This window comes from Phyllobates terribilis, unplaced genomic scaffold (genome assembly GCF_046119375.1).
Source record: "Phyllobates terribilis strain yellow unplaced genomic scaffold, ASM4611937v1 Scaffold_1__5_contigs__length_1240528914, whole genome shotgun sequence".
In the NCBI taxonomy this organism is placed as follows: Eukaryota; Metazoa; Chordata; class Amphibia; order Anura; family Dendrobatidae; genus Phyllobates; species Phyllobates terribilis.
This window is the reverse complement of record NW_027362761.1, coordinates 171,941,689-171,969,033: the sequence shown is the minus strand read 5'-3', so window position 1 is coordinate 171,969,033 and position 27,345 is coordinate 171,941,689. Positions and strand designations below refer to the sequence as shown.

Here is a 27,345-nt window from a genome sequence, read left to right as displayed (position 1 = left end):
ATATCTTGTATTTGCCTTTTGTAAGATGTTTTAGCTTAATAACATTGAGGAATGTCTGAATTATTGAATATTTTAATATTACATGATATGCAAATTAGCTTTCCTCCAGAAGAAAGTAGTCTGTCTCTCTAGTGCCACCTATTTGTAGACCCTGTACTTTCCAAGAAGTAGTATTTAGTGGCTAAGCTTAGTTTACATAAAGCCAAAAACCCATTTCAACAAAACATTAGTGTGACCTCTAGTGGCCCAAGTGAAGAAAACATCATAGAGAGATTCACACCAGTTAGTTGTTGCATGGGTTAATCTGTCCAATTACATTTACTAACCCACTTGTAAACTAATGTATCTCAGTGCCAGAGTCAGTCGGTGTTACAATCACTTGAATATGTCAATGCCACTGATATAATCACTTTGGACCCTTGGCGCATGTGGCTGTATTACTGAGCAGATTGATATATAGATTTGTGGGAAAGGGTTCTGTACAGTTTATAACTTATTATTATATCTGTTTTCACTATGTGCTTAGGAGTCCAATGGGTGGTCCTAGCTAGTGATTGACAGCCATCTTTGTATGCAGACTTATACAGTGAAAGCTGTAATTACCAATTAATATTGATCATAAGGCTCGTTTCACGTGTCCATCCAACAAAGACCATGCCCGAATCTGAAGACCCGGCCCGATCGCTGGATCTCCTTATCTGAACTACCTCATATATGCCTATGAATAGAAATAGAAATAAGAGAATTGTTTTGCAGGACCCTGGTCCAGCTGCCAAGTCAGTATTCTGTGACTGCTAGATGGGAGCCCTGCGAATTTCCCCTTAGGGATCATGCAGACTTCTGTGGATCTTGGTCCGACCATGGATCGCAATGCACAGACCGGCCGTGGGCCTCTCGACCCGAGTGTGACTGCCTTATAGAAATATATAATAATCTTTATTTATTTAGCGCCAACATATTCCGCAGCGCTTTACAATTCACAGGTTCATGTACAACAGTCATAAGTAATAGTTAAAGATAATACAACAATTAAAGCAAAAATAATGACGACCCTTCTCGTAAGAGCTTACAATCTACAATGAGGTGGGGGTGACACAAAGTACAGGGGCTTATTTACAATGATGGTCCAGCCATCTTGAGGTGATGAGGGATAGATAAAGGCTGCATGAGCTCGTCACCAGCCAGTATTTGTAGTGCTTTTGGGTGCAGTGGAGTTTGGTGGAGAATTATGTTTGGAGAAATAGTGAATGAGCTATATATAAAAGGACTTAGATTAGGGAATGTAATAGGCTGCCCTAAATTGTGATTAGTCCTAATTTCTTGGGGAAGAGCATTCCAAAGAATAGGTGCAGCTCGGGAGAAGTCTTGGAGCCGGGATGAAGCTGTTATGCTCCGGTGGAGAGACCTGCAGCCAATCCATGCTTTGTGGTCCATGATCAGACCGAGATAAATGGATGTTTGCATGAGCCCTTACCTGACAGCATCCGCGGCTCCTCTTTTGAGTAGTCTAGCTAGTGCGACATCGTGTGTGCATCAAAATGCAATGATGATGCCAAAGAGGAGCTGCAGATGCTTTTAGGTAAGAGGAGATTCGTGAGGCTCCTGTCCAGCAGTCACGGAATACTGACCTGGCCACTTGGGTCCTGCAAAACAATTCTACCGTCTTTACCTATAAGGGATAAAATAGTAAATGATCAAACCCACACATAAAGCTATTCTGTTTGTTGCCTCTGACACTATTCTGTTTCCCGCAGACAGGGCTGTATATTTGATGTGAAAGGTTTCCCTTAAAAACATATATTCATTTATGTACTTAATGAAACTTAACTCCTTTTTCTTCCCCTTATTCTGAACAGATTTGACATTGACATTGAGCCAGTGTTTGCAACTATTGCACTTTATGACTGTAAAGAGAGAAAAAAGGTAATAAACTGTAATATACTAGGAAATGTCATGTTTAAAGCTAATGCACAGTACAGACCAAAAGTTTGGACACACCTTCTCATTTAAAGATTTTTCTGTATTTTCATGACTTTGAAAATTGTACATTCACACTGAAGGCATCAAAACTATGAATTAACACATGTGGAATTATATACTTAACAAAAAAGTGTGAAACAACTGAAAATATGTCTAATATTCTAGGTTCTTCAAAGTAGCCACCTTTTGCTTTGATTGACTGCTTTGCACACTCTTGGCATTCTCTTGATGAGCTTCAAGAGGTAGTCACCGGAAATGGTCTTCCAACAATCTTGAAGGAGTTCCCAGAGATGCTTAGCACTTGTTGGCCCTTTTGCCTTCACTCTGCGGTCCAACTCACCCCAAACCATCTCGATTGGGTTCAGGTCTGGTGACTGTGGAGGCCAGGTCATCTGGCGTAGCACCCCATCACTCTCCTTCTTGGTCAAATAGCCCTTACACAGCCTGGAGGTGTGTTTGGGGTCATTGTCCTGTTGAAAAATAAATGATGGTCCAACTAAACGCAAACCGGGTGGGATAGCATGCCACTGCAAGATGCTGTGGTAGCCATGCTGGTTCAGTATGCCTTCAATTTTGAATAAATCCCCAACAGTGTCACCAGCAAAGCACCCCCACACCATCACACCTCCTCCTCCATGTTTCACGGTGGGAACCAGGCATGTAGAGTCCATCCGTTCACCTTTTCTGCGTCGCACAAAGACACGGTGTTTGGAACCAAAGATCTCAAATTTGGACTCATCAGACCAAAGCACAGATTTCCACTGGTCTAATGTCAATTCCTTGTGTTCTTTAGCCCAAACAAGTCTCTTCTGCTTGTTGCCTGTCCTTAGCAGTGGTTTCCTAGCAGCTATTTTACCATGAAGGCCTGCTGCACAAAGTCTCCTCTTAACAGTTGTAGAGATGTGTCTGCTGCTAGAACTCTGTGTGGCATTAATCTGGTCTCTAATCTGAGCTGCTGTTAACCTGCGATTTCTGAGGCTGGTGACTCGGATAAACTTATCCTCAGAAGCAGAGGTGACTCTTGGTCTTCCTTTCCTGGGGCGGTTCTCATGTGAGCCAGTTTCTTTGTAGCGCTTGATGGTTTTTACAACTGCACTTGGGGACACATTCAAAGTTTGCCCAATTTTTCGCACTGACTGACCTTCATTTCTTAAAGTAATGATGGCCACTCATTTTTCTTTACTTAGCTGCTTTTCTCTTGCCATAATACAAATTCTAACAGTCTATTCAGTAGGACTATCAGCTGTGTATCCACCAGACTTCTGCACAGCACAACTGATGGTCCCAACCCCATTTATAAGGCAAGAAATCCCACTTATTAAACCTGACAGGGCACACCTGTGAATTGAAAACCATTTCCGGTGACTACCTCTTGAAGCTCATCAAGAGAATGCCAAGAGTGTGCAAAGCAGTCATCAAAGCAAAAGGTGGCTACTTTGAAGAACCTAGAATATAAGACATATTTTCAGTTGTTTCACACTTTTTTGTTAAGTATATAATTCCACATGTGTTAATTCATAGTTTTGATGCCTTCAGTGTGAATGTACAATTTTCAAAGTCATGAAAATACAGAAAAATCTTTAAATGAGAAGGTGTGTCCAAACTTTTGGTCTGTACTGTATACTGCACTAGAATGAAAACAAATATATGCATCTGTTTTGGGGGAGGGAGGGTATATTTTTTCTGACAAAACAACCTACTTGCATTACACAAGTTTTAAAAGTGATTTACTGTATATTTATTTGTCTCCAGGAATTATTTTCAATGTTATTTTATAACTGCGATGAAATGAAACACAATGCCTTACTTTTCTTGCTAGATTTCAGAGAATTTTCATTGTGATTTGAACTCCGAAGCTTTGAAACAGAATCTACGAAGTCATACACCCTCTGTGGCCCCTTCAAGCCAAGCGAGAAGTGCAATCTTCTCCATTACCTATCTCTCCACAGATATCTTCTTGGTAGTGAAGGTGAGCATGTTGTATATAGGGTGATCTCATATCCGTTTGTCTGCCTGGGACTCAAATGTGGAGGACTGTAAGCCTTACATATGGTGTTGTGCGATATTTAGGGAGAATTTATAGCAAGTGTTTATCCTGTAGTTGCATCGGATCTATGACATTTCATAGTATACCATGATTGGGTATGGCCACGTGGCTCTTGGCCATTGTGCACATTACTTCGCTGCTGCAATATGTTTGCCCAGCCTACCTGCCCGAATAAGATGAATAATTAATAATTGCATGGTGTGAATTGTATGTGTTAATGAACAGAATTGCAGGGTAAGGGCTGGTTCCATCACGTGTTTTTGCCGTTACACTGTCCGTAGGCGTGACGGACCACACACAGGCTGCGCATGGACCAATTGCAGCCAATATGTGATTTTTCTCATGGGCTGGATAGTACATGCAGTAGAATGTAGCTCAAAACAATGCAAGCAATGGAGCCATACAAGTCCGCACTTAGCGAATGTGAATAGCCCAGTTTCTTATACTCCCATATGATCCCTGCCTATGGGGTTTAAAGGATTACTGGGATAATCACACCTGTAGCAGATTACAAACTAATTAAAATATTAATTAGGATGGAGGCTTTTCCTACCCAAACGTGACAGCTTAATGTATTTCTATGCAGCTGTCATGCTCGTGTAGGGAGAGCCGCCGACCAGTCCGTGCACTGCGTACCGATCTCGCTCCGATTTATGCGCGCCCTTAGACATATGCTCCAGGGCTGCATTCACACAGATCAGCGGCGCTGAGGTTTGACCATAGTGGTCCTGTGACACTGATCTTTTCACTGCTCCCCTGCACAGTCTGCTAATTTTGCAGGGAAACACTTGCTTCCTTAGTACGTTACCTCATTGTGCAATGGAGCAGTGAAAAGACTGCGGTGACACAGGGCTGCTGCAGTTTTTGGGGAAGTGCATCGAATAATTAGAAGATCTGTTGACAGCAACTTTGTTAAATTCTGTATTATTACTAATTTATTGAATTACCTTCTCCCTCCCACCTCACAGCACCTGGTTCCAGCAGCAGCAGTAGCCCCCAGGTCTTTGTTTTTTTTGCTGCTGCAATCACATTTTATACATCCATGTGACCACTGTGGCTAATTACTGGCCTTGGTCTTTTCATGTAGACATCACCGCTGACAACAGTGATTGGCTGCAGCAGCCTGGTAGATTTTCACCACCCAGGTTTCTGACTTATTACAGAACAGTTAGCAGAGTTCTGCCCTATAATGAGCTGTGCTCCAGTATGCCCCTAACATGACCAGAACATACACTGGAAGTAAAGGGTGAAGGCTGTTATTGAAGAATTGCAAGAATAGATCTTTAAAATTGTTTAAAATTGCAAGTAATTGGTAAAAAGTCTATTTTTTCATTGTATAATGAGTAACCTTTAAACGCTGAAATTGGAGTAACCGTTGTAACTTTTAGCATTTAGGTGAAAATGTACATAAAAGTGGTAATAATTACTCATATGAGATGTGACAGCTAGAGATGACCTTCATTTGATTTATTCTGATATGTCTTACAGATTGAAAAAGTTCTTCAACAGGGAGAAATCTCTGACTGTGCTGAGCCATACATGGTGTTAAAAGATTCTGAGGGTGGAAAGGTATCATATATATGGATAATAAATGTATCATTGCTAATAACTGAAAGGGAATAGCTCATATATTTAACCTTTGTTTCATCTTGTAGATTAAAATGTGTGACGGTATCCTTGGAGGCCCACACTGCCTGCCTGTATTGTCTATGTAGACAGTTATACATTATTACCATCTCCAGGACATTATTAAGCACAGAACTTCCCTAGAGACCATAAAGATAGGGGAGATGCCTACAGCACCTTGTCTTTGTGTACAGCAAGAACCGATCAGCAAACAGGCGTTCATAAGGATTCTCATTCATGATGATGGTCCCATGTAAACATGCCACGATCAGCCAACAAATTACTGTTTTGCTTGTTAGTTAAATGGATCATTTATACATGCTATTAAATTATCATGGACATTAGCACAACACACTGTGTATACAGGGGATTGATAATGTGATTGCTGTATGGATACAGGCTTACTGTAACAATCCTTCTATCTCAACAAAGTTTTGTTGGCCAGTGTGAATGAGACCATAATAGAGCAACTAAGTTCAGCTGTCATTTTTGCTTCCTCCTGTGATAATGAGATTTCTCTAACCATTCTGACCCAATCTATACAGCAAAACTGACGAGTGAGTTACAAAAAATAGAAAGGATCAGCTAATTGTGATTGTTCTAGTGCCTAGTCTGAAAATTGGAATTTTCCAATTGTCACGAGAAAATAAAAAAAGCACCAGTGTGAAATATAATGATTATTATTATTGTTGTTAATCTACATATATTTGTGTGTGTGCATATCTATATCTATAATTGTCTAATTCTGTTTGGTTGTCTGTAACGGAAATCCCGCGTCGCTGATTGGTCGCACCAGCCGGCCGCGACCAATCTGCGACAGGCGCAGTCTGGCCTCGAATTGGTGCGGGATTTGAACCGGTCGGCCGCGACCAATCAGCTATATTGGCGCGGCTACTTTAAATTAACCCCCCAATGTATCCCCCCCCGGGGCCCCTAATGAATTTCGTAAATACCTCATGTTGCCAATACTGCCTGTGCGCGGCGCTATCGCTGACCGCACACAGGCAGCACGTGACCCCCGGCTGCAGCCGGCTCTTGCTTCCGCTTACGTCACGACTATTTGCGGCTGCAGCCAGGGGTCTCCTGTTCCGCGTTCCATGGTGAGTGACTGGTTGTGGGCGGGGTTATCCCCCATCGCATCACACCCGGCATCCACCGCGCGCTCTCTCAATGAATGGGCGCGCGGTGGATGCCGGGTGTGACGCGATGGAGAATAACCCCGCCCACAATCTGTCACTCACAGTGAAACGCGGAGCAGAAGACCCCTGTTCTAGAATACCCGATGCGTTAGAATCGGGCCACCATCTAGTGTGTAAATAGATGGTTTGTCGCAAACACCACTCGCTCGTGACACACGTGCCTTAGATTTTACTGTAAAGGGGGACTCCGTTTCCCACACTCACACATAGTAATTAGGATGTACACAGTCAAAGTTTGCCCTTCCAACTGTCATCTACTTGTTAATTACTCTGTATAAACACTCCATGTTTGCTCTCCAGATCACCCGCTTCAATTATCTGTTCATAGCTGGGAGTGCAGGCAGTGATCCAAGACCTCCAGCCTTTTATCTGTATAATTATAACTACAATTATGACTATATATATAATATATATATATATATATATATATATATATATATATATTGTGCCGTCATGGCTGACAGTGTTGGCACCCTTGAAATTGTTCCAGAAAATGAAGTATTGAAGTATTTCTCCTAGAAAATTATTGAAATTGCACATGTTTTGTTATACACATGTTTATTTCCTTTGTGTGTATTGGAACAACACAAAAAAAACCAGAAAAAAAGGCAAATTAGACACAATTTCAAACAAAACACCAAACTTGGGCCTGGCAAAATTGTTGCCACCCTCAACTTAATATTTTATTTGATTGCACACTCTTTGGAATAAATAACTGCAATTAATCGCTTCCTATAACCATCAACAATTGGTTATTGTCCTGCTGGAAGACCCATGACCTAGGATGCAAACCCAGCTTTCTGACACTGGGCACTACATTGCCACCCAGAATCCTTTGGTAATCTTCAGATTTCATGATGCCTTGCACACAGTCAAGGCACCCAGTGCCAGAGGCAGCAAAATCACCCCAAAACATCTTTGAACCTCCACAATATTTGACTGTAGGTACTGTGTTCTTTTCTTTTTAGACCTCATTCCGTTGTCACTAAACAGTAGAATGATGTGTTTTACCAAAAAGCTCTATCTTGGTCTCATCTGTCCACAAGCCGCGTTTCCAGAAATATTTTGACTTGCGTACATTTTTGGCAAGCTGCAGTCTATATATTTTTTTCTGTCAGCTGTGGGGTCCTCCTGGCCCTCCTGCCATAGTGTTTCATTTCATTCAAATGTCAATGGATAGTTTGCGCTGACAATGATGCACCCTGATCCTGCAAGTCAGCTTGAATTTCTTTGGAACTTGATTGGGGCTGCTTATCCACCATCTGGACCATCCTACGTTGCAACCTTTCATCAATTGTTCTCTGCCATCCTCATCCAGGGAGATTAGCTACGGTGCCATAGATTGTAAACTTCTTGATTATGTTGCACACTGTGGACAAAGGAACATCAAGATCTCTGGAGATGGATTTGTAACCTTGAGATTGTTGATATTTTTCAACAGTTTTGGTTCTCAACTCCTCAAACAGTTCTCTTCTCCTCTTTCTGTTCTCCATGCTTAGTGTGGCACACACAGACACACAATGCAAAGATTGTCAACTCCCCTTTTTATCTGGTTTCAGGTGTGATTTTCATATTGCCCACACCTGTTGCTTGTCACAGGTGAGTTTGAACGGGCATCACATGCTTGAAACAAAGTTGTTTACCCACAATTTTGGAAAGGTGCCAACAATTTTGTCCGTCCCATTTTTGGGATTTTGTGTGAAATTATGTCCAATTTGCCTTTTTTCTCTTTTTTTTTGTTGTTCTCATACTTGTTCCAATACGCACAAAGGGAATAAACATGTACAGGGTGGGCCATTTATATGAATACACCTAAATTAAATGGGAATGGTTGGTGATATCAACTTCCTGTTTGTGGCACATTAGTATATGGGAGGGGGGAAACTTTTCCAGATGGGTGGTGACCATGGTGGCCATTTTGAAGTCGGCCATTTTGGATACAACTTTATTTTTTTCAATGGGAAGAGGGTCATGTGACACATGAAACTTACTGAGAATTTCATAAGACAAACAATGGTGTGCTTGGTTTTAACGTAACTTTATTCTTTCATGAGTTTTTTACAAGTTTATGACCACTTATAAAATGTGTTCAAAGTGCTGCCCGTTGTGTTGGATTGTCAATGCAACCCTCTTCTCCCACTCTTGACACACTGATAGCAACACCGCAGAAGAAATGCTAGCACAGGCTTCCAGTATCCGTTGTTTCAGATGCTGCACATCTCGTCTTCACAGCATAGACAATTGCCTTCAGATGACCCCAAAGATAAAAGTCTAAGGGGGTCAGATCGGGAGACCTTGGTGGCCATTCAACTGGCCCACAGTGACCAATCCACTTTCCAGGAAACTGTTCATGTAGGAATGCTCGGACCTGACACCCATAATGTGGTGGTGCACCATCTTGTTGGAAAAACTCAGGGAACGTGCCATCTTCAGTGCATAAAGAGGGCAACACATCATCATGTAGCAATTTCAGATATCCAGTGGCATTGAGGTTTCCATTGATGAAGAATGGCCCAACTATCTTTGTACCCCACATACCACACCATACCATCAAGATACGAGATGTGCAGCATCTGAAACAATAAGTTTGATGTGTCACATGACCCTCTTCCCATTTAAAAAAATAAAGTTGAATCCAAAATGGCTGACTTCAAAATGGCCACCATGGTCACCACCGATCTAGAAAAGTTTCCCCCCCTCCCATATACTAATGTGCTACAAACAGGAAGTTGATATCACCAACCATTCCCATTTCATTTAGGTGTATCCATATAAATGGCCCACCCTGCATATAACAAAGCATGTCTAACTGCAATAATTTTCTGGGAGAAATACTTAATTTTTTGGAACAATTTCAGAGGTGCCAACACTTTCGGCCATGACTGTATATCATACTAAAGTGAATAAAATACCTTATTTTTCGGACTATAAGACGCACCGGACCATAAGATACACCTAGGTTTTAGAGGAGGTAAATAGAAAAAAAAATGTAAGCAAAAAATGTGGTCTTGATGCACTGTTATGGGGAAGGGGGTCTGCTGCTGACACTGGTATTTGGGTAATGTCCCCCAATTCTGTTAATATTTTCCTTCCTGGTATACGTGGCCCTCATCCCCATCCTGGTATACATGGCCCTCATCCCCATCCTGGTATACATGACCGTCATCCCCATCCTGGTATGCATGGCACCCCTTGACCCCCCATCCTGGCATGCATGGCACCCCTTGATCCCCCATCCTGGCATGCATGGCACCCCTTGATCCTGGTATGCATGGCACCCCTTGATCCTGGTATGCTTGGCACTTTTGATCCTGGTATGCCTGGCACCCCTTGATCCTGGTATGCCTGGCACCCCTTGATCCTGGCATGCCTGGCACCCCTTGATCCTGGCATGCCTGGCACTTTTGATCCTGGTATGCATGGCACACCTTGATCCTGGTATGCATGGCAACCCTTGATTCCCCCATCCTGGTATGCATAGAACCCCTTGATTCCCCCATCCTGGTATGCATGGCACCCCTTGATCCTGGTTTGCATGGCACCCTTTTAACCTGGTATGCTTGGCACCCCTCCATCCTGGTATGCATGACACCCTCTGATCCCCATCACGCTGCCCACAAAGAAAAAAAAACAATCAAACTCACCTCCTCTCTCCTCCAGAGCTGCGTCCTGCTCTGCTGCCGTCACTCACAGTGTGAGCCGCGCATGGCGTCCCTCACACAGTGAAGTGCTGTGCTGGAATAGTCACTGCTCCCCACGCCGGGACTCTGTGCGAGGGGAGCAGTGACCATTCAGTCTGTTCAATAGCCAGCACACTGTACCACAGTGCGGCTCCTGCTGCTGCTCAGCTGTCAGTGTGCCTGCTATTAAAGACCATGGATATTCACTACAACTAATGGGAGTGGATTGTAGTGAATATTCTTGGGCTTTAATAGCGGGCACACAGACCGCCGGCCGCAGCAGGAGCCGTGCTGCGGCTACAGTATGCCAACTATTAAGGAAAATGAATATTAATTTTCTTTAGTAGCGGGCACAGCTAGACTGCAGCAGACGGCTGCTGCCTCCTGTGCCCCACTCATCCCCCGCTGCTGCCTCCTGTGCCTCGCTCATCCCCCGCTGACGCTCCCCCTCACCACCCACAGCAACAGAACATATGTTCGGACTATAAGACGCACCCCCCACATTCCTCCAAAATTTTGGAGGAAAAGAGTGAGTCCTATAGTCTGAAAAATATGGTAATATGTAATTGTTGTAATAGATTCTCTGTAAGCAAAAGATATTCTGTACAAATACTATCATAATTGTAACCCAGAAGCACTTTTATTCTATTTTGTGCATATTTATTGACTTGTATTTCCTTTTGTTGCAGACAAAAGAAAAAATAGAAAAACTTAAATCTCAAGCAGAAAACTTTTGTCAACGTTTAGGAAGATACCGTATGCCTTTTGCTTGGATACCAATTAGTCTCCAAAGTTGTATTAATGTTATGACTCTGGAAAGAGAATCCTCAGAATCAGAAAATGGGAATGGTATGCCCATACTTTCTACTATATCTTGTTATAATAAGAAAACAACAGTCATATGTAGATATCGCCACTTAAAATGTCTATATAAACCTTTTATATCTTCTTCTACTAACACAGGTAAGACGGCTGACCGGAGATCCTCACTGGGGCCTTCAAGGAGAGGGAGCTCAATAGACGAAGGCTCAACATCACCATTTAAGCCCACAACAATTGCACAAACCACTTTCTTTAAGCAGGTGAAAGATACTGTATATCTCTTGTATATGCCTTATCCTGTGGTCTAATGTGTCACATATTTTGTAGATATCAGCATACACACTATGTTTCCATAAATACAAACCCAAATGTTCTCTGACTGGTAATTAAATGGTATTATCTATTGGGAATCTAGATTGTGAACCCCAATGGGGACAGTTCCGATAATGTCTGTAAAGCGCAGTGGAATTAATGGCGCTATATAACGAGTAAAATAAATTAAATAATAATTAAATTGTAAGCTGCACCACATCTATAATTACATGGCTATTTCCTTTTGATACATTGTTAATCTACACAAATATACCTTAGCTACTTCTCCTGAACCATAAATGTACACTCGGACCAAGCAAGCGTGGAGGTTTATTTAATACTGCTCTTCCAGCAACTCACTACCCGCAGTTGAAACAAAAGAATCCAACATCTGCCATGGAGGGGTCTCCAGTTCATGTAAAACCATCAGATCATTTTTCAAAATTGCTAGGTTTAGCTGATTTTTATGTTTCTTAAGAATGTGGCCCAGGCATTTGGTGCTTGCAGGCAAATCTGCTTCAGCCTTTCGCAGCTAATGGAAAGCTAAGTTATACTGCCTCTATGTACATAAGGCCTTGGACTTAACCCTTCTGAGATAAACCCCCATACATATCAAACTAATACCGGCCGCACCTGCCAGTATCGGTATGCGTATAGGGGCTCTTCTGGCCAACTGATTGTCAGGGAAGATGACGATTGGGCATGTCCGATTTCGAACTGCCTATTGCTTTGTTCTTCCGAAGATAAGCCCACAGAAGACTTCTCAACTTGCTCATCAGAACACGGAATACTGGGCCGAATGGCCGTCTAATGTGTATGGGCCTTAGGACATGACTCCCTCCAAAAGATTTGTTGATAACCAAGTTTCTACACATAGGGCATGTTTTATTAACATTTAGTTTCTTTAAGTAGTGTATGGTATTTGCCACCTATCAAATTAAACCCAATAAAAATAGCCCAACAAATGATTAGTACAACAAAAATTGTAATTAAAAAACACACTAGGGAGGAAATACGTAACCACCAGTGGGGTAATATAAATCCATAGCCATATACAAAAGAACTTCACAATGAAGATATTAACTATCAGTAACTATGTTCATCCTTATATGTGTACGTAAAGTGCAAATGCTTCAATCGACCTTCAGATTGCTACCTGGTACGCAGTTCATATATCGTGTATCTTCTATAGGACTCTATGAATAGAAATACAATAAAACCTTAGTAGGCGCTTCACATTGATTCATCTCAAGCACTAAAAAAGGAGAATGTCTGAAACATCTGAAAGAACATATTAAGCACAGCATAAATATGGTAATAACACATGCAAAATAGATCCTGACACAAATTTGGTCCCCAATCATTTTACATGGGCTTTCTCCTTTCAACTTTCTTTCCAAAATCCTCACTCTCATATTAAAAATTATAAAATTGGATGATGCTCATATTTCACAAGTCCAGGGCTGATTCTGTTTTGCTGCTCCAGTGATTGTTTATAGGTAGCAATTGTGACACAGCACTGCAGCCAATCACTGGACTGGGTTGCTGTCAGGGGCATGCATAGAAATCATGGGGCCCCATAGTAGAGGTTCTAATTGCCCCCACCAAAAGAAATAAATAATATGCGGTCGGTTCACAGAAGAGCATATCTCACAACTTTGCAACCTTTTCGAAAGTAATTTGCCCTCTACTGAAGTCCTAGATTCCACTTTCATTGTTATCCGTGCCGGCGGCAGCCACTATCCGGAAGTGCTCACCTGCGGGGCTCTGCCGTCAAGTGGTAGTGGCCGCCGCGGTGTACTGCACATCCGCCTCCTATTCAATTGAATGGGAGGCAGATCTGCAGTACACCGCGGCGGCCACTATCACTTGACGGCAGAGCCCCGCAGGTGAGAACTTCCGGCCGGCGGCCGCCGCCGGCACCGATGATAGTTGATCGGTGGGGGTGCCGCGTGCGGAACCCCGGACGATCAAATATTGATGTCCTATCCTACAGATAGGGCATCAATGTAAAAGTAGTGGACAACCCCTTTAACATTGCTGTTGGTAGAAGGCACTCTTCAAATATGAGAGACCTGGAGCAGTTTGTAAAAGAAGAGTGGTCCAAAATTCCAGTTGAGAGGTGTAAGAAGCTTGATGGTTATACGAAGCGATTGATTGCAGTCATTTATTCCAAAGGGTGTCCAACCAAATAGTAAGTTGAGGGTGTCAACAATGTTGTCCGGCCCATATTTGCAATAATGCAATATTTTCATATATTGCATATGTGCAATAATTTTCTGGGAGAAATACTTCATTTTCTGGAAAAATTTCAAGGGTGCCAACACTTTCGGCCAGGACTGTATTTACTCTATGACTTACACGCACATATATATATACATACAGATACAATATACTACATTTGATGTATATGTTTTTGTTTTTTTACTAGGAAGGAGATAAACTAAGTGATGAAGACTTATTCAAGCACTTAGCTGATTATAAAAGATCGTTGCAAAAGCGAGCAAAATGTATACCAGGTGAGGGCAGTAGTGCCATGTGTGACGTGGTGAACTTTGTACTGACTAAGGAACAGTATTCCTATTGTTTTTTGGTTTGCTTATAATGCTTCAATACAAGCCTTTGTTACCGATGGGGGGAAAATTAAACGACAGAATGATAGAGTAGCTTCACTTCTTATATACTGTAGATGATCAGGGGTGAGTCTTAAAATAAAGATGATGTTATGGGGCATATCTGGAATTTATTACAATATAATACATTCATTTCTTTGTCAATTTTTTTTTTTAAATTCTATTTTTTTGGAAGCTTCACACTGGTGTACTGTCAAACTAGATGTATTATAGTCACAGAGCACTTGTGCTGCCATATAGTGCCTCCATGAATCACCGTATTCTCCTCTAGAAGTAATGTTTACAGGGTTGGAACATGCCACACTTTTTAATTTTTCACAGATTCCTTGTATTTAACTATAGAAGAAATAGCCTCTATTTGAAATCAGAGGAAACAAATGTACAATATTGCTGAAATATTTTTATGTCCACTGTATCACGTATCATTTTTGTAAATGGGACCTAACATGTTGGGTTACAATAATTCCACATTAGAGGCATTTTCCTGTATATTGAAATTAAAGAGGTTGTTCAACTCCCCTCACCCATCTCCACCCCTCACCCCTCCAAAAAGAAAAAAATAGGTTTTACCAATATTGTAACTTGCAATAAAATATGTAATTTGCTAATACATTTCAAATATGCCTAATCCTCTGGTAACATTTCCTGGGTCCTGGCAGCTTCATTTCCGGTCCTGTGCTTTGCATAGGACAGCATTTCCTGTGTCCGCAGTTTACCAAAGCAGTATATAAAGGAGACTGGCTTACTGCTCCTGTACAATGCCTTGAAAAAGTATTCATACCCTGTGAACTTTTCCACATTTTTTCCCGTTACATGCACAAACCTAAATATATTTTATTGGGATATGCCAACACAAGGTAGTATTTGTGAAGTGTAAAGGAAATGATACATGGGGTTTCTAATTATTTTACATTTATTAATCTGAAGATTGTAATGTGCGTTTGTGTTCAGCACCCCTGAAGTCTGATACCCCTAAATAAAATCCTGTGTGACCAATTGCCCCAGAAGTCACATAAATATTACATTGAGTCCACTTTTGTGTAATTTATTCTCAGTATAACTACAACTGTTCTGTGAAGGCCTCCGAGGTTTGTTTGAGAACATTAGAGATCAAACAGCATCCCGAAAACTAAGGAACACACCAGACAGGTCAGGGATAACGTTGTGGAGAAGAGTAAAACAGGGTTAGGTTATAAAAAAAATAGTTCAAGTTATGAACATCTCACGGAGCACTGTATAATCCATCATCAAAAAATGGAAGGAGTATGGCACAACTGCAAACCTACGAAGACATGAAGACATGGCCATCCACCTAAACTGACATCTCAAGCAAGGAGAGCACTAATTGGAGAACCAGCCAAAAGGCTCATGGTCACTCTGGAGGAGCTGAAGAGATCCACAGGTCAGGTGGGAGAATCTGTCCACAGGACAACTATTAGTCAAGTACTCCACAAATCTGACACTTATGGAAGAGTGGCAAGAAGAAACTAAAACTGCACATCACTCTGAAAACACCATCCTCACTGTCAAACATGGTGGCGGCAACATCATGCTTTGGGTACGCCATTCCTTAACAGGGACAGGGAAGCTGGTCAGAGTTGATGAGAAGATGGATGAAGCTAAAATATAGGGCAATCCTGGAGGAAAACCTGTTAGAGGCTGCAAAAGACGAGACTGGGGCGTAGGTTCTCTTTCAGCAGGACAACCACCTTAAACTGCTATAGCAACAATGGAATAGTATATATCAAACCATATTAATGTATTTGAATGGCCCAGTAGAAGTACAGACCTAAATCTCATTGAGAATCTGTGGCAAGACTTGAAAATTGCTGTTCACAGATGCTCTCCATATTTTTAAAATAATTAGAAAACCATGTACCTTTCCTTTACACTTCACAAACACTTGCTACTTTTGTATTGGTATGTCACATAAAACCCAAATAAAATACATTTAAATTTGTGGGTGTAATGGGAAAAATGTGGAAAAGTACACGCGATAAGAATAGTTTTTCAAGGCATTGTATAAACTTCCATGTCACATGTTCCCTCTTGTCCATTCATTGGCTGTGAGAGAGAAGGGGTCTGGCTTTGATATTGATATAAGCTGTCAGCTGACCTCCTTTACATATTGGTTTATTCATTTGCCGACACATGAAGCGCAGTCCTGTGTTGCATACAGGACCAACAGTGAAGCTGCCGAGAGCTGGGAATGAAGCAGCTACCAGAGGATTGGGGGCGTCTGACATAATTCAACAAAGTTTTTTAACTTACTATTTAAAGTTTATTTATGCGTTTTGGAGGCTGCAAAACACTTTACTATTATTATCATCATTGCTAGTGATAATAATGGTTTACTAATAACTAATACTAACTTAAAGGGATTCTCCGGTCATATGATATTGATAACCTATTGATTCAATATTTAGCAGCCGCTGCTGGGTCCTGCAGATCAGCTGATGTGCTGCTCTCAGCAGCGGCCACTACACATTGCAGAAACTCTGTTCAATGTATAGATCTGGCCACCACTGGAGCTAATAGCTGATCAGTGGGGGGTCCCACCCCCTGAGCAATCTGATATTGATGGCCAATCCCAAGAATAGACTGGAGAACGACTTTAAATGTTATATAATTTTTTATAGTGACATTGGTAAACAATATTTCTTAGATTTTCAGTTTTTATTAAAAATCGAATCATTTTTTAAGACAATTCTCATACAAATCTATCCTTAATCTGTCTGCTTTCTTAAGGTATGCTGAAGCTTGAAATCTCCCCAGCCTCCGATGGATTAATCGGATGTCTTACTCCTGAGTTGCTCCCAGTTAAGCCATTTCCTGAAGGTCGGGCACGTCTCATTAAGGAGGTCCTTGAGTTTCCTATAAGAGAAGTTTATGTTCCTCACACCTTCTACAGGTAGGATGTAGATTCATGTGGTCACTTTGCAGTAGACAGGTTTTTTTTGGCGGTTTCTTAGAAACAGATGGAATATTCATTTCTGATGTATGTAACAGTTGTACAGTGGGATCATTAATCCCTTTGGAGTTTTTCTATGCACACAGCCAATTTACTGGAAAAGAGAGAGAAACAAAGGGCCTGTATTTATCTGTGAATGCCTTCCTATGTCATTAATAGGAAATTGTAAAATGTGCTAATTGATTACCAAGAAGTGATCTATGTACAATGCCAGTGATAATACTGTACATACTGATCAATGAGCCTCTCTTCTATCTACCCAATTCTCAACCATATTTTATTCAAACGCCGTATATCAATCATATTTAATTTTTTTAAAGCAAAACTTGTCATTGAATTAAAAAATAATTTTATATGACCTATTTCACACATCTGATATTCAGGATCCAAGTGTAAACCACGATGTCCAGACCGGCCCATTAGTCTGCTGAGGCCGGTTTGTAAATCAAGGTCAGTACTCGGACGGTGAATTTCGGATATGTGAAGCTAGTTTTACTCAGCAATAGAAGTACATCAGTAAATACAGAATTCAGACTCCTAGGACACATATATTTCCACTTCTTCATCTACTTCTCTATGTAAGAGGGAATGCCAATATCGCACAATAAAGGAAATACAACTTTCTAAATTCCTGGACATTAGTTATTTTTTTGATACTTCAAAAACGGTTTGAGTTTCAACAGTGTTTTGGATCTGATTTTCATTGGTGTTTGGTCAGGGTGTGAATATTTACCATCAGTGATTTTCACATATGGATAAATAATAAATATGTTTGAAAGCTTCTCCTATTCTTTACAGTGTTAAAGAAGTTGTCCACTACTTGGACAACTCCTTGTCATACCCCACGCTTGGTTCCGATAAAATAAAAAAAACGTATACTCCACCCTCCGTGCTAGCGCTGATGACGTGGTGTCGGCACTCGCGGTCCCCAGGGCTCCCGTGCTGTTGTTGTGACACGTGACCTTGGTGCCCAATCAGCACTGGCATCTCTGTCTCCGCCTCCTGTCGAATTGAACATGAAGAGGAAGTCAGAGATCAGCTGCAGCCTGGACTTCCTCTTCATGTTGAAGATGTATGAAGGCGGGGACAGTGACGTCAATGCTGATTGGGCACCGGGCTCAAGTGTCACAACAACAGCTCGAGAGCCCCGGGACTGCCAGTGCTGACACCTCTGGAACGGCACCGTCACGGCAGGTGAGTATAAGCTTTTTTATTTTATCGGGGCCAAACATTTAAATCAAGAAGGTGTTATCCAAGTAGTGAACACCACCTTCAGTCATGGACAGCAAACAGATGGCACATTGATGCCATCTGTGATTTTTCACATACCCACAGTCTTGTAAGGGTAATTTTGATTCATGACAAGACGTCTCAGTGATTTTTTTGAGGATTTTCCGCTTATTTTATGAAAAGAAAAATACCCTATCAGGGTTTAAAATGAAACTGGGGCAGTGATCATCTGATTGTCCCATGCCCACCTTCTCTCACTGCTGGTTCTCTGTAGTAAGTCACATAAATTACCTCCGCAGTGTTGTAGCATTACATGGTGACCTAATGCATGGACGCACAAGAGTCTTACCAAAACAGCTCTCCTTTTTGCCACATAGAGGGTGCCCTGAATGAGGAGACCCCCATTAGGTCATATTTATGCCATCATTGATAATACAGAACCATTCAGTTTCTAGATATGAATCCCAGTTCTTCTCTGGTCCCTGCCCCTATTACTGCAGTCCCTCATTTATAAGAGTATTGCCTGTGCGGAAGCCTCCTAGCTAGAGCTAGAATTGCTAGATCTACAAGGTCAAATTGTTTCCCAATTCAAAGCGATGTAACAAAACAGAACAACAAGTTTATCTGGTAACATGTCTTTATTTGTATCCACATAAGAACAAAGGGCAAAACAAGATATGGTGCGTATCAAAAACTGCTAACAGAAAAAGCAAGAAATGCTTACAGCTAAAGCCAGCATATATACAGTAAAAAGTTACAGGTATAAAACATTAAATAGGAATTGTCACAATGCAAAGGTGCAAATGCCAGCGGGCACATTACCAGTCAGAAACATGGCAGTTAGAGGAATCAAGACTATCCCAGATCACATTGACTCTTCTCATAAAAGGGAAGAGAGGCACCTTCTACTTTCTTAATAAGAGTTGAGATACTCTATTTTGTAGTCCGCACCTAAATTTAGCACCTTACAGCAGAATAAATCTCTGCTGCTTTATTACTGCTGAGTATTCCTCACCTTTACTACTCCTTTGGATGTGCCATATATGTAGATACTTTTGCGCTATTCAAAGTGTAGTATTAAAAATAATTTAGAAGTTAGAAACACTGTTAGGCATCTCTGGATGGAAACATCTGTAAAGGGCTTGCATGGAGCCACCTTGGTAGTTTAATTGCCTTTTATCATATCGGCCCTAGGATGTGTGGTTCATCTACTAGGAAGACAACATATCTGAGGCATAGCCAAGATTTTATGATATATGCAATATGTTTAAGATTTTTTTTATAGCTGTTTGTAAGTATAGCCTACTTTTGGTGTAATAAGTTGTGGAACATCTCTGCATGCTGTCAGTAAATTCTATAGCTATGAACTTGTGTACTTCATTTCCGCTCACAAACATTCAGATCTTGGTACAGAAAAATCTACGATACACCCCTGTAGTGACAGAGGGTTTTTTAACAGAGGGCATCCATTAAAACTTCAAGGAACATGTACTTTTATGAAATTTGAGTATCCCCGAATAGGAATCAGCAACCTGTAGCATATCACCTGTTGTGAAACCACAAACCCCAGCATGCCCTGACATCTGAGGATGTTAGGTAATGTTGGAGGTTGTAGTTTCACAACAGCTGGAGTACTAAAGGTTCTGACCCTTGGTTAGAATATCCCAGTGGCTGAACATATAGCACCTGCGTAAGAAAGCAGTCATGGATAAAGCCCTTGTGGTCTCTTCTATGGATGACCAGCAGAGAGGATAGTGCCATTTATAGTGGGCACTTTTTTGTGGAGTGCAAATAAGTTCTTTGGCTACTCATGGGAAAAGGTGCTTTGAACTGATTGATTCTGCTTCTGTGATACATTCCCTTTAAAGAGCTTGCCAGTCGGTGCTGCCAGCACTTGGCAACTAAGGTTACTGATTGACTGCTGCGGGTAAGTGCTGGTAAAACCCGCCATCATTGGAAGCCTACAATCAACTAATGGAGGACTACCAAGCATCTTTGCGAGATCTGCAAGAATTTGAAGAATATATTCTACTCCTCTATTTTTTTGGCACACAGCCCCTTTCTTTTCATTAACCCCAGAAGTTACTTTTTAAAACCAAACCTCAATGTTATTTCCATGTATGAATTGTAAAATACTATGAACATTTTGGGTATAATGAAGATATACAGTCATTGAGTTTATTGACCCTAATATTTTGCAATGTTTCGCTGGAGAAGTATAATTATATAGAAATGTTATCTCTCACAAGGAACAGAGAAAAATGTATAAAATCTGTTCTCCAGACTGAGGTCACAATACAGTAAATATTTCCTGGCTGGAAAGCAATTAATCTATGTGTACCAAAAGTCTCTCTTTTTAGTATTGTTTATTGTTACTGTGTGCTTTGTCTGCTCGGCAGTGATCTGCTGAATGGGTACTAGATGTATTCAGGAGGAAGATGAAAAGTGCACTCAGCTCTCTGAACTTCGCCCTACTTGGCAGCAAATCTGTTCGTCCACATTTACATGCATGAGCTGTTTGGTGCCGGTAGGGGAGTTACTGTATGTCGAAATAGCAGTGAAGAATTACACTGACGGGACCAAAATCCAGCTATTACACTCAGCTTTGAAATAAAAATCTACATATGTTATGTTTTCTTATGAGTTTTTTGTAGCAGAAGTTTCTTAGTGAGGGATTATGGAGTAAAATTGGTCTGTTTTGACAATTGGAGCTATAATTCATTGAGATCGTAGCAAAAGTTCAAAAGAGATTTTTAGGAATGATACAAATTATTGCGTGTAAAGTTGGTCATGTACATAACAACTGTAGCAATACACATTAATATATGACATTTTGAAATTACAGTCCATATTACATCATTAGATACCATTCCAAAAACAGGATTTGAGAGTAGAAAAACCAAACTTTTACATTTGGGGCGTGGATTCTATACGAAAGCATTTTGCGCATTGTTTTTCTATGAGGATATTTTTTTAACTGGGTTTTTCCAAATGGGCAGTCCCTGACCACAAGACTATTGGGTCATATGGATATCATACAGCATAGTGGCATCCTTTAGAATTTAGATCATGTATTATATAGTTGCCCTTTAAGGGTTTTTCCCCAAAAACGGGACTAAAGAGCCTTAATGAAGCAGAGGTGCAAATGCACAGCCTCCACTACATTCATTGTCTACGAGACTGCCAAGCACAGCACACAGTCAGTCCCGTAGACAATGAATGGAACAGAGGCTTCACATGCACACCTCTGCTCTGTTCAGGACAGATAGGGGACAACTTGGTTTTTTTTTAGAATAATCCTTTAACTTTAGTGGGCAGCACCAGGTTCCAATCCTTCTCCATTAATCCGTACAGCTTAAAACTTGTTGCACAGACACATTTGGATTCAAATGAATTTAATTAAATTTTTTTATTTCAATCCATTAAAAATTATCTAGTTCTGTGCAATGGAGGCCTATCATGAGCATATGTGACACAGAGATCCTGTAACGTTGCGATTTCAGCATCATGCAACGTACCTTTCTGCTCATGGCCAATAAATATTGTAGTTAAAGGCAACATGTATCAGACTCTGTCTGTATGATTTCAGCCATGTATGTCTGACTTTGAAACCCTGCAACTTTTCAGAGTAAAAGATACTTTAAAGGCTTCTTTCTGCCCGCTTCCCTTGAGTGATGAGTCTCTCTCTGCTTGCATGTATAGGGAGAGACCTGTCAGTCATTGACAGTGGGCAGGGAGAAGCCTCCGGGGACCCGGCTTTTTGACTAGTTTCCTGTGTGGCTTGGTCCCCGGTGGCATTTAAAGTGTGTTTTTCCTCTGAAACATCACAATGTTTCTCATTGAGCAACGTGTATCAGTTGTTAGGTTACCTTTAAGAAATACAACTTTGAATGGTCAGCTGATTTACTTATGGTACTTTATGTTTATAATAATATGTGGGATTTATAATGAATAATCCACTTTCTACTGCTGAGCATCCTTAAAACTGTACCTGTTTTTGGTCATGTCCCATATAGTCAAGAGGCTATGATCAGTAATTTAAAATAGGCATGTTGAGGTCAACCTTATTAGAATTTGGCCACACGGTGCAGCGGTGGAATGGTGGCAGTGAGGCCGCAGCTCCGTCCACCCACGGTGGGTCAATGGCCACACAATTGTGAAACAAAGTCCTGCAGCAATTGTCCATGGAGGGGGAAGTTTCGGTCACATGTGGCCAGCCGCACCATCTGGCCTTACCCTTAGCCAGTCTTCTACTCCATTAGTACAATTATGTGCAACAAGCTCAGCCGCCACTTATTTTATCAGTTCAGTATTGTTTCCATTTCTGTTACCAACCTCGCAGCTACCAGGGGTCCAACCATGCTTCATTACGCAGATGATCAGAATGTGCTTTACTCGGATCAGAAAAGTCTTCAGTAATTCACGGTCTACTAAATTCCACTGAGGAAAGATAAAGCATGCAGAGAAGAGAAGACTGATGGGTTACCTAGTTAGAATTTAGCACTGGAATTGGTCAGCTTTGTAAATTCAAAGCAGGAAGTTCCAAAGAAATAAATTATAGCTGAGTTCTTCATGAAGTCAAGTCACTAATCGTGTGACCGAGAGGGCCAGCGCGTCCTCTTCATGTCAATGTAGTTCTAATACTTTCAAGTCTAAACTGTAAGGAGACAAAATAGGAATTAGTGTAGAAATATACAAATTACTTACGTCTGTATCACAGATGGTAAATGCCCATGTTATAGGGGTATAAAGAAAGTTTTGTTCATAATATTTAAAAAAAATATGCATGTGCTATATTCTGTATGTACAGATATATACATTTATAAAGTAGGTTCAGCATAAGAACAATAGCAGTAAAGTGTATTTTAGAAGAACACTTACTGTAGCAGGTAAAGTCCATCTGTGGTATCTCGCTCAGTCCTGGCTATGTTCCCGAGCACCCAGATTACGTCTCTTTTTGGACTTTGATTTGGCCTGTGGAATAATAGACACCATGCTTAACAATCAGCTCTTGTTTTAGTTACTAAACTGTTCATGGTCAATTGTTACTCCAATGTCACCCTTAATATTTCCTTTTTTAGTTTTTGTGTTCCACCTTAAAAGGAATCCCTGATGTATACATCTGGCATATGCCTCAGTCATTTATTTCAGCCATTGGCCACAATTTTTTTTGTTGTAGTAACCCACTGTATAGGAAAGTTCTGTATGTTGTGTGTAAAATGGTGTGCTAGTGCTTAGTACCCCAGTGAAGACCAAAAGGTCTAGTCCTCCGTCCGGTGAATGGAGGACTGTGGCTGCATTTGTCGTATGCACCACAAGCTTTCCAGACTCATACACTGAACATGTTCACACAAATGTGTTTTGAACATAGTCTTACAGTGTTTTGAACTGTATTTATTTGCAGTTTGCCAATCATCAAGCCTGTGGGAACTGTTCCATGAACAAATCTCGAGACCAGCAATGACCATGGCTGGAGTCCTACAATATATCTGAGTAAAATAATTTCCTGCCATGGATTGTTATTGGACTAAAGGTATCCATACACATTAGACTAATGTCATCTACACCTGACAAATTTAGAGGGACCTACTTAAAGTGTATGGGGTAGTCCTGACTTTCCCATGTTGGCAGATGTTGGGGGAAAGCCGAATGGGCATTTCAGCAACCTGATCCTTTGTTTTCAAGGGAAAAAAGCCATCACCAGAGGAGTCTGTTATTTGCCCCCCTTCACACACCATCTATTGAGAACATGTGCATGTTTGGCCAGCCAGGTATTCATGTATCTATGGGGGGTCCGGAGGAATAAGTGTTGACCAAACGAGTTTAGCCAACAGTTGTCTAAAGGTGTATGGCTGACCACCTTAAGGTTACAAGTATACCTGTATTAATTTGTGCTCTTTGGATCAGCCAGTTGCAGAATTATCACTATGGAAGCAGGAACATGAGACCCCTCCAAAACAGGAGCAGTCCAAACTTTTAGATAAAACTTGAGATTATATGCCGTATATTGGTATACACAAGAAGTTGTTGGCTAACCCAGCGCCTCAATAAGGCAGGCTTTTTTGACAAGTACAGTATCTCATAAACATATCTCATTTTTTTTAATCTGCCAGTTAGGCAATTCATGAAAAAAAAATATCAATAGGAGCACAATTCCCCCACCTCCGCAATGAATGAGGGGCTCCAAGTCCTCATTGTTAAATGTGGATTACAAAAAAAGCCAAGCATCCTGTATAGCTGACAGGTCGTAAAAGTGAAAAATGTCCAGTCTCTGGATTATCCACTTAGCTAGCTCCCAAAAGCCACCAAATAATCAGGTGCAATCACCCCAAGTATTCTTTTCCATCCAGGAAGCTAATAAATTTGGTCAGTAAAGAGTAGGGGCCCTTTTTTGTGTTATAGAGCTCCTCTTACAATATGATGCTTTTTCTATATTTTTACAGCACTATACAGCGATTTAATTTGGATGTATCTGCTATTTGGGGTAAATATGCCACATGTAAAATATATGTCCATATTACCAATTCCTTTACCCATACCACCTTCAAGACTTTATCCATAGAACAATGTTTTATAAAAATGTTTATGTTCATGAAAGATATCAGACAAAACATGCCGGACTTATGTTATTTCCAGTAATGCTCTAATTATAGCCCTGAGCAGTAAGAGCTAAGGAAAAAGTCATGATTTTACCAGTAAGTGGTATTTCATTCATTTCCATATTTCGGTTTCACAATTACCTTCTTTTGCAATCTTTGAATTTTAGCTTCCTGGGAATCAATTTTGTCTTGGTGACTGTCCACTATTGCTTGAAGGGAAAGAATTTGCATGTTTTGCCTTTCAATAGATGCCTGTGAAAAAGAAAAACAGCAATCAATATTTTGTTTCTGGGGACTCTAACACAGACTTAGAAGTAGGGTATCAATATGATTTTCACTTTTTAACAAGTAGAGCAATTATACTTATTCTTACCTAAAAATATAAATACTGTCTTTTCATGACATTGATATGAAATCCAGTCAAGCACTATTATGGCATGTGATACATTACACATTTCTGTAAGAACAACTGGTATTTGAGAAATGTTCACCGGTCCAAACTTTGGAAACACTGCTACCTTGATAATTGACAAGTAATCAGAGACACCTACCAGAATCTCAGAGGAGTTGAGAACAGATTCCCTTTCATGCCTTATGTCCAGGGCAGTTTGGATCTTGCTTTCTAAAGGCTTGATTTTGTTGTCCAGGGAGGATTCTTCTTCCTTCAGCCTAGCTAGTTCCTCTGAAATTTCAGCAAGCATCTCATACAGCTTAGCATTATCTTCAAAGTTTCTTGTTTTTTGTCCTAGTTCTTCTCCAAATTTAGTCGCTTGATTGACTTGTCCAGAGAGTTTTGCCAGAGATGTATTGAAGTGATTCAGTTGCTGGAAAATGCTTTTGATTTGATGTTTTGTATGGTTGAATTCCCTTTTTAATCCTGACCCAATCTGGAGAAGACCTTCAGAGAGTAGTCTAATTTCATCCTGAGGATATAAACTCAGTTCTGTACGAGTGCCCTGAATTGGAGGAGCTAAAAAACACAATGAAGAAAGCAAAGAGAACAACCTGCAAGTGCCTCTCATTGTGTACACTAGCTAAATAGGAGATCACAAAAGGAGAACGCGTGTAATCGGTCTGGTCCTTCCACTCCTCAGGCAAGAGATCTTATTCTATGAGCCACAGACAGCAAGACAGGCAGAATCAGTGTTCTCCAAATTCCACAGATTAACTCTTTGTTAGCTGATGGCAGCTGTCCTGACTGTAGTTAAGAAACCATCTGTCACTGTGACACACTGTAAGAATGAAATTACCATGCAGCACACGAAGTAAAGAATCCAGAAGTATAGTAACACTTCCTTTTTCAGTGTATAGTAGTTTGCTAACATTTGATGCATAAGATAATGTCATTTGGGATTCTTTCTTTCTCTTCTTCTTTTTTTCCTTTGTCTTTTCTTTCACTTTTGTCTTTACTGTCTTTTTTATATTCTTTCTCTTTCTGTCTTTCTCTTTCTGTCTCTTTTTCTGTCTGTCTGTCTCTGTCTCTCTCTGTCTCTCTGTCTGTCTCTGTCTGTCTGTCTCTTTTTCTGTTTTTCTGTCCTGCTTTTTCTGTCTTTCTCAGTCTTATTTTTTTCTGTCTGTCTGTCTTGCTTTTTCTGTCTGTCTTGCTTTTTCTGTCTGTCTTGCTTTTTCTGTCTGTCTTGCTTTTTCTGTTGTTCTGTCCTGCTTTTTCTGTCTTTCTCAGTCTTATTTTTTTCTGGCTGTCTGTCTTGCTTTTTCTGTCTGTCTTGCTTTTTCTGTCTCTTGTTACTTACAAAAATAACCCTAGTGATTTTATTTTGTCCATTCTGCATCAGACTAAGGGAATATACAGAAATTCCGTCCTTTTGTATTACTGTCCTTCTCCACGCTGGTGTGTTCTTTACATCACTGATGACTGGTAAAAAATAGCAAGCGTGCCATTATTTTTACCCAAGCATTGGAACCATTTTTATACTATTTTGTCTGTTTGGTCTCAGCCACTACAGACCCTAAATAAATATAATGGAACTGTGGAGGAGCAATTATTCCATTAGTCTATGGTACCCTGTGACGGTACAACGGAATAAAATTAGAAATTGTGTTAGAGAAAACAGTAATAAAATTTTGATTTGCTTTGAATAACACAACACATTGTATGGTGACATTTCCACACCTCATCTGTCATAATATTCTCACCCTGCGTGATTTAGCACGTGCTAGTAATTTGCTTGGCATTTGCCCTTCTTGTGTACCCTACCACATACAGTGATGTCCTGCTCAGCAGGCCA

General features: G+C 40.7%; 2 protein-coding genes across 3 annotated transcripts in view; one reads left to right on the top strand and one right to left on the bottom strand.

Annotated features, from left to right (window-relative positions):
- The window catches only part of DOCK8 (dedicator of cytokinesis 8), a 271,022-nt gene that overhangs the window by 120,213 nt on the left and 123,464 nt on the right, over positions 1-27,345 (top strand). For both annotated transcript variants that reach the window (XM_073669505.1, XM_073669522.1), the window contains 7 exons: positions 1,857-1,923; positions 3,800-3,949; positions 5,516-5,596; positions 11,222-11,381; positions 11,496-11,614; positions 14,098-14,185; positions 17,048-17,210. In XM_073669505.1, the coding sequence (XP_073525606.1) occupies positions 1,857-1,923; positions 3,800-3,949; positions 5,516-5,596; positions 11,222-11,381; positions 11,496-11,614; positions 14,098-14,185; positions 17,048-17,210 (828 nt within the window). The remainder of the gene's footprint in view (positions 1-1,856; positions 1,924-3,799; positions 3,950-5,515; positions 5,597-11,221; positions 11,382-11,495; positions 11,615-14,097; positions 14,186-17,047; positions 17,211-27,345) is intronic.
- Positions 19,120-26,346, bottom strand: LOC141248800 (uncharacterized). Its single transcript, XM_073669466.1, has 4 exons — positions 25,651-26,346; positions 25,241-25,351; positions 23,382-23,474; positions 19,120-23,157 (listed from the first exon to the last, which is right to left on the bottom strand). The coding sequence occupies exons 1-3, from the start codon at positions 26,119-26,121 to the stop codon at positions 23,415-23,417; spliced, it is 642 nt and encodes a 213-aa protein (XP_073525567.1). The 5' UTR covers positions 26,122-26,346; the 3' UTR covers positions 19,120-23,157; positions 23,382-23,414.

What these genes read in the sequence shown, in the direction of transcription:
- LOC141248800 (XM_073669466.1), bottom strand. Translation starts at nt 26,121, where the DNA reads ATGAGAGGCACTTGCAGGTTGTTCTCTTTGCTTTCTTCATTGTGTTTT. An exon ending in TCAACTCCTCTGAGATTCTG is followed by an intron (nt 25,352 to 25,650) that starts GTAGGTGTCTCT and finishes TCTTTTTCACAG; the next exon opens with GCATCTATTGAAAGGCAAAA. An exon ending in TTCAAAGATTGCAAAAGAAG is followed by an intron (nt 23,475 to 25,240) that starts GTAATTGTGAAA and finishes ATTATTCCACAG; the next exon opens with GCCAAATCAAAGTCCAAAAA.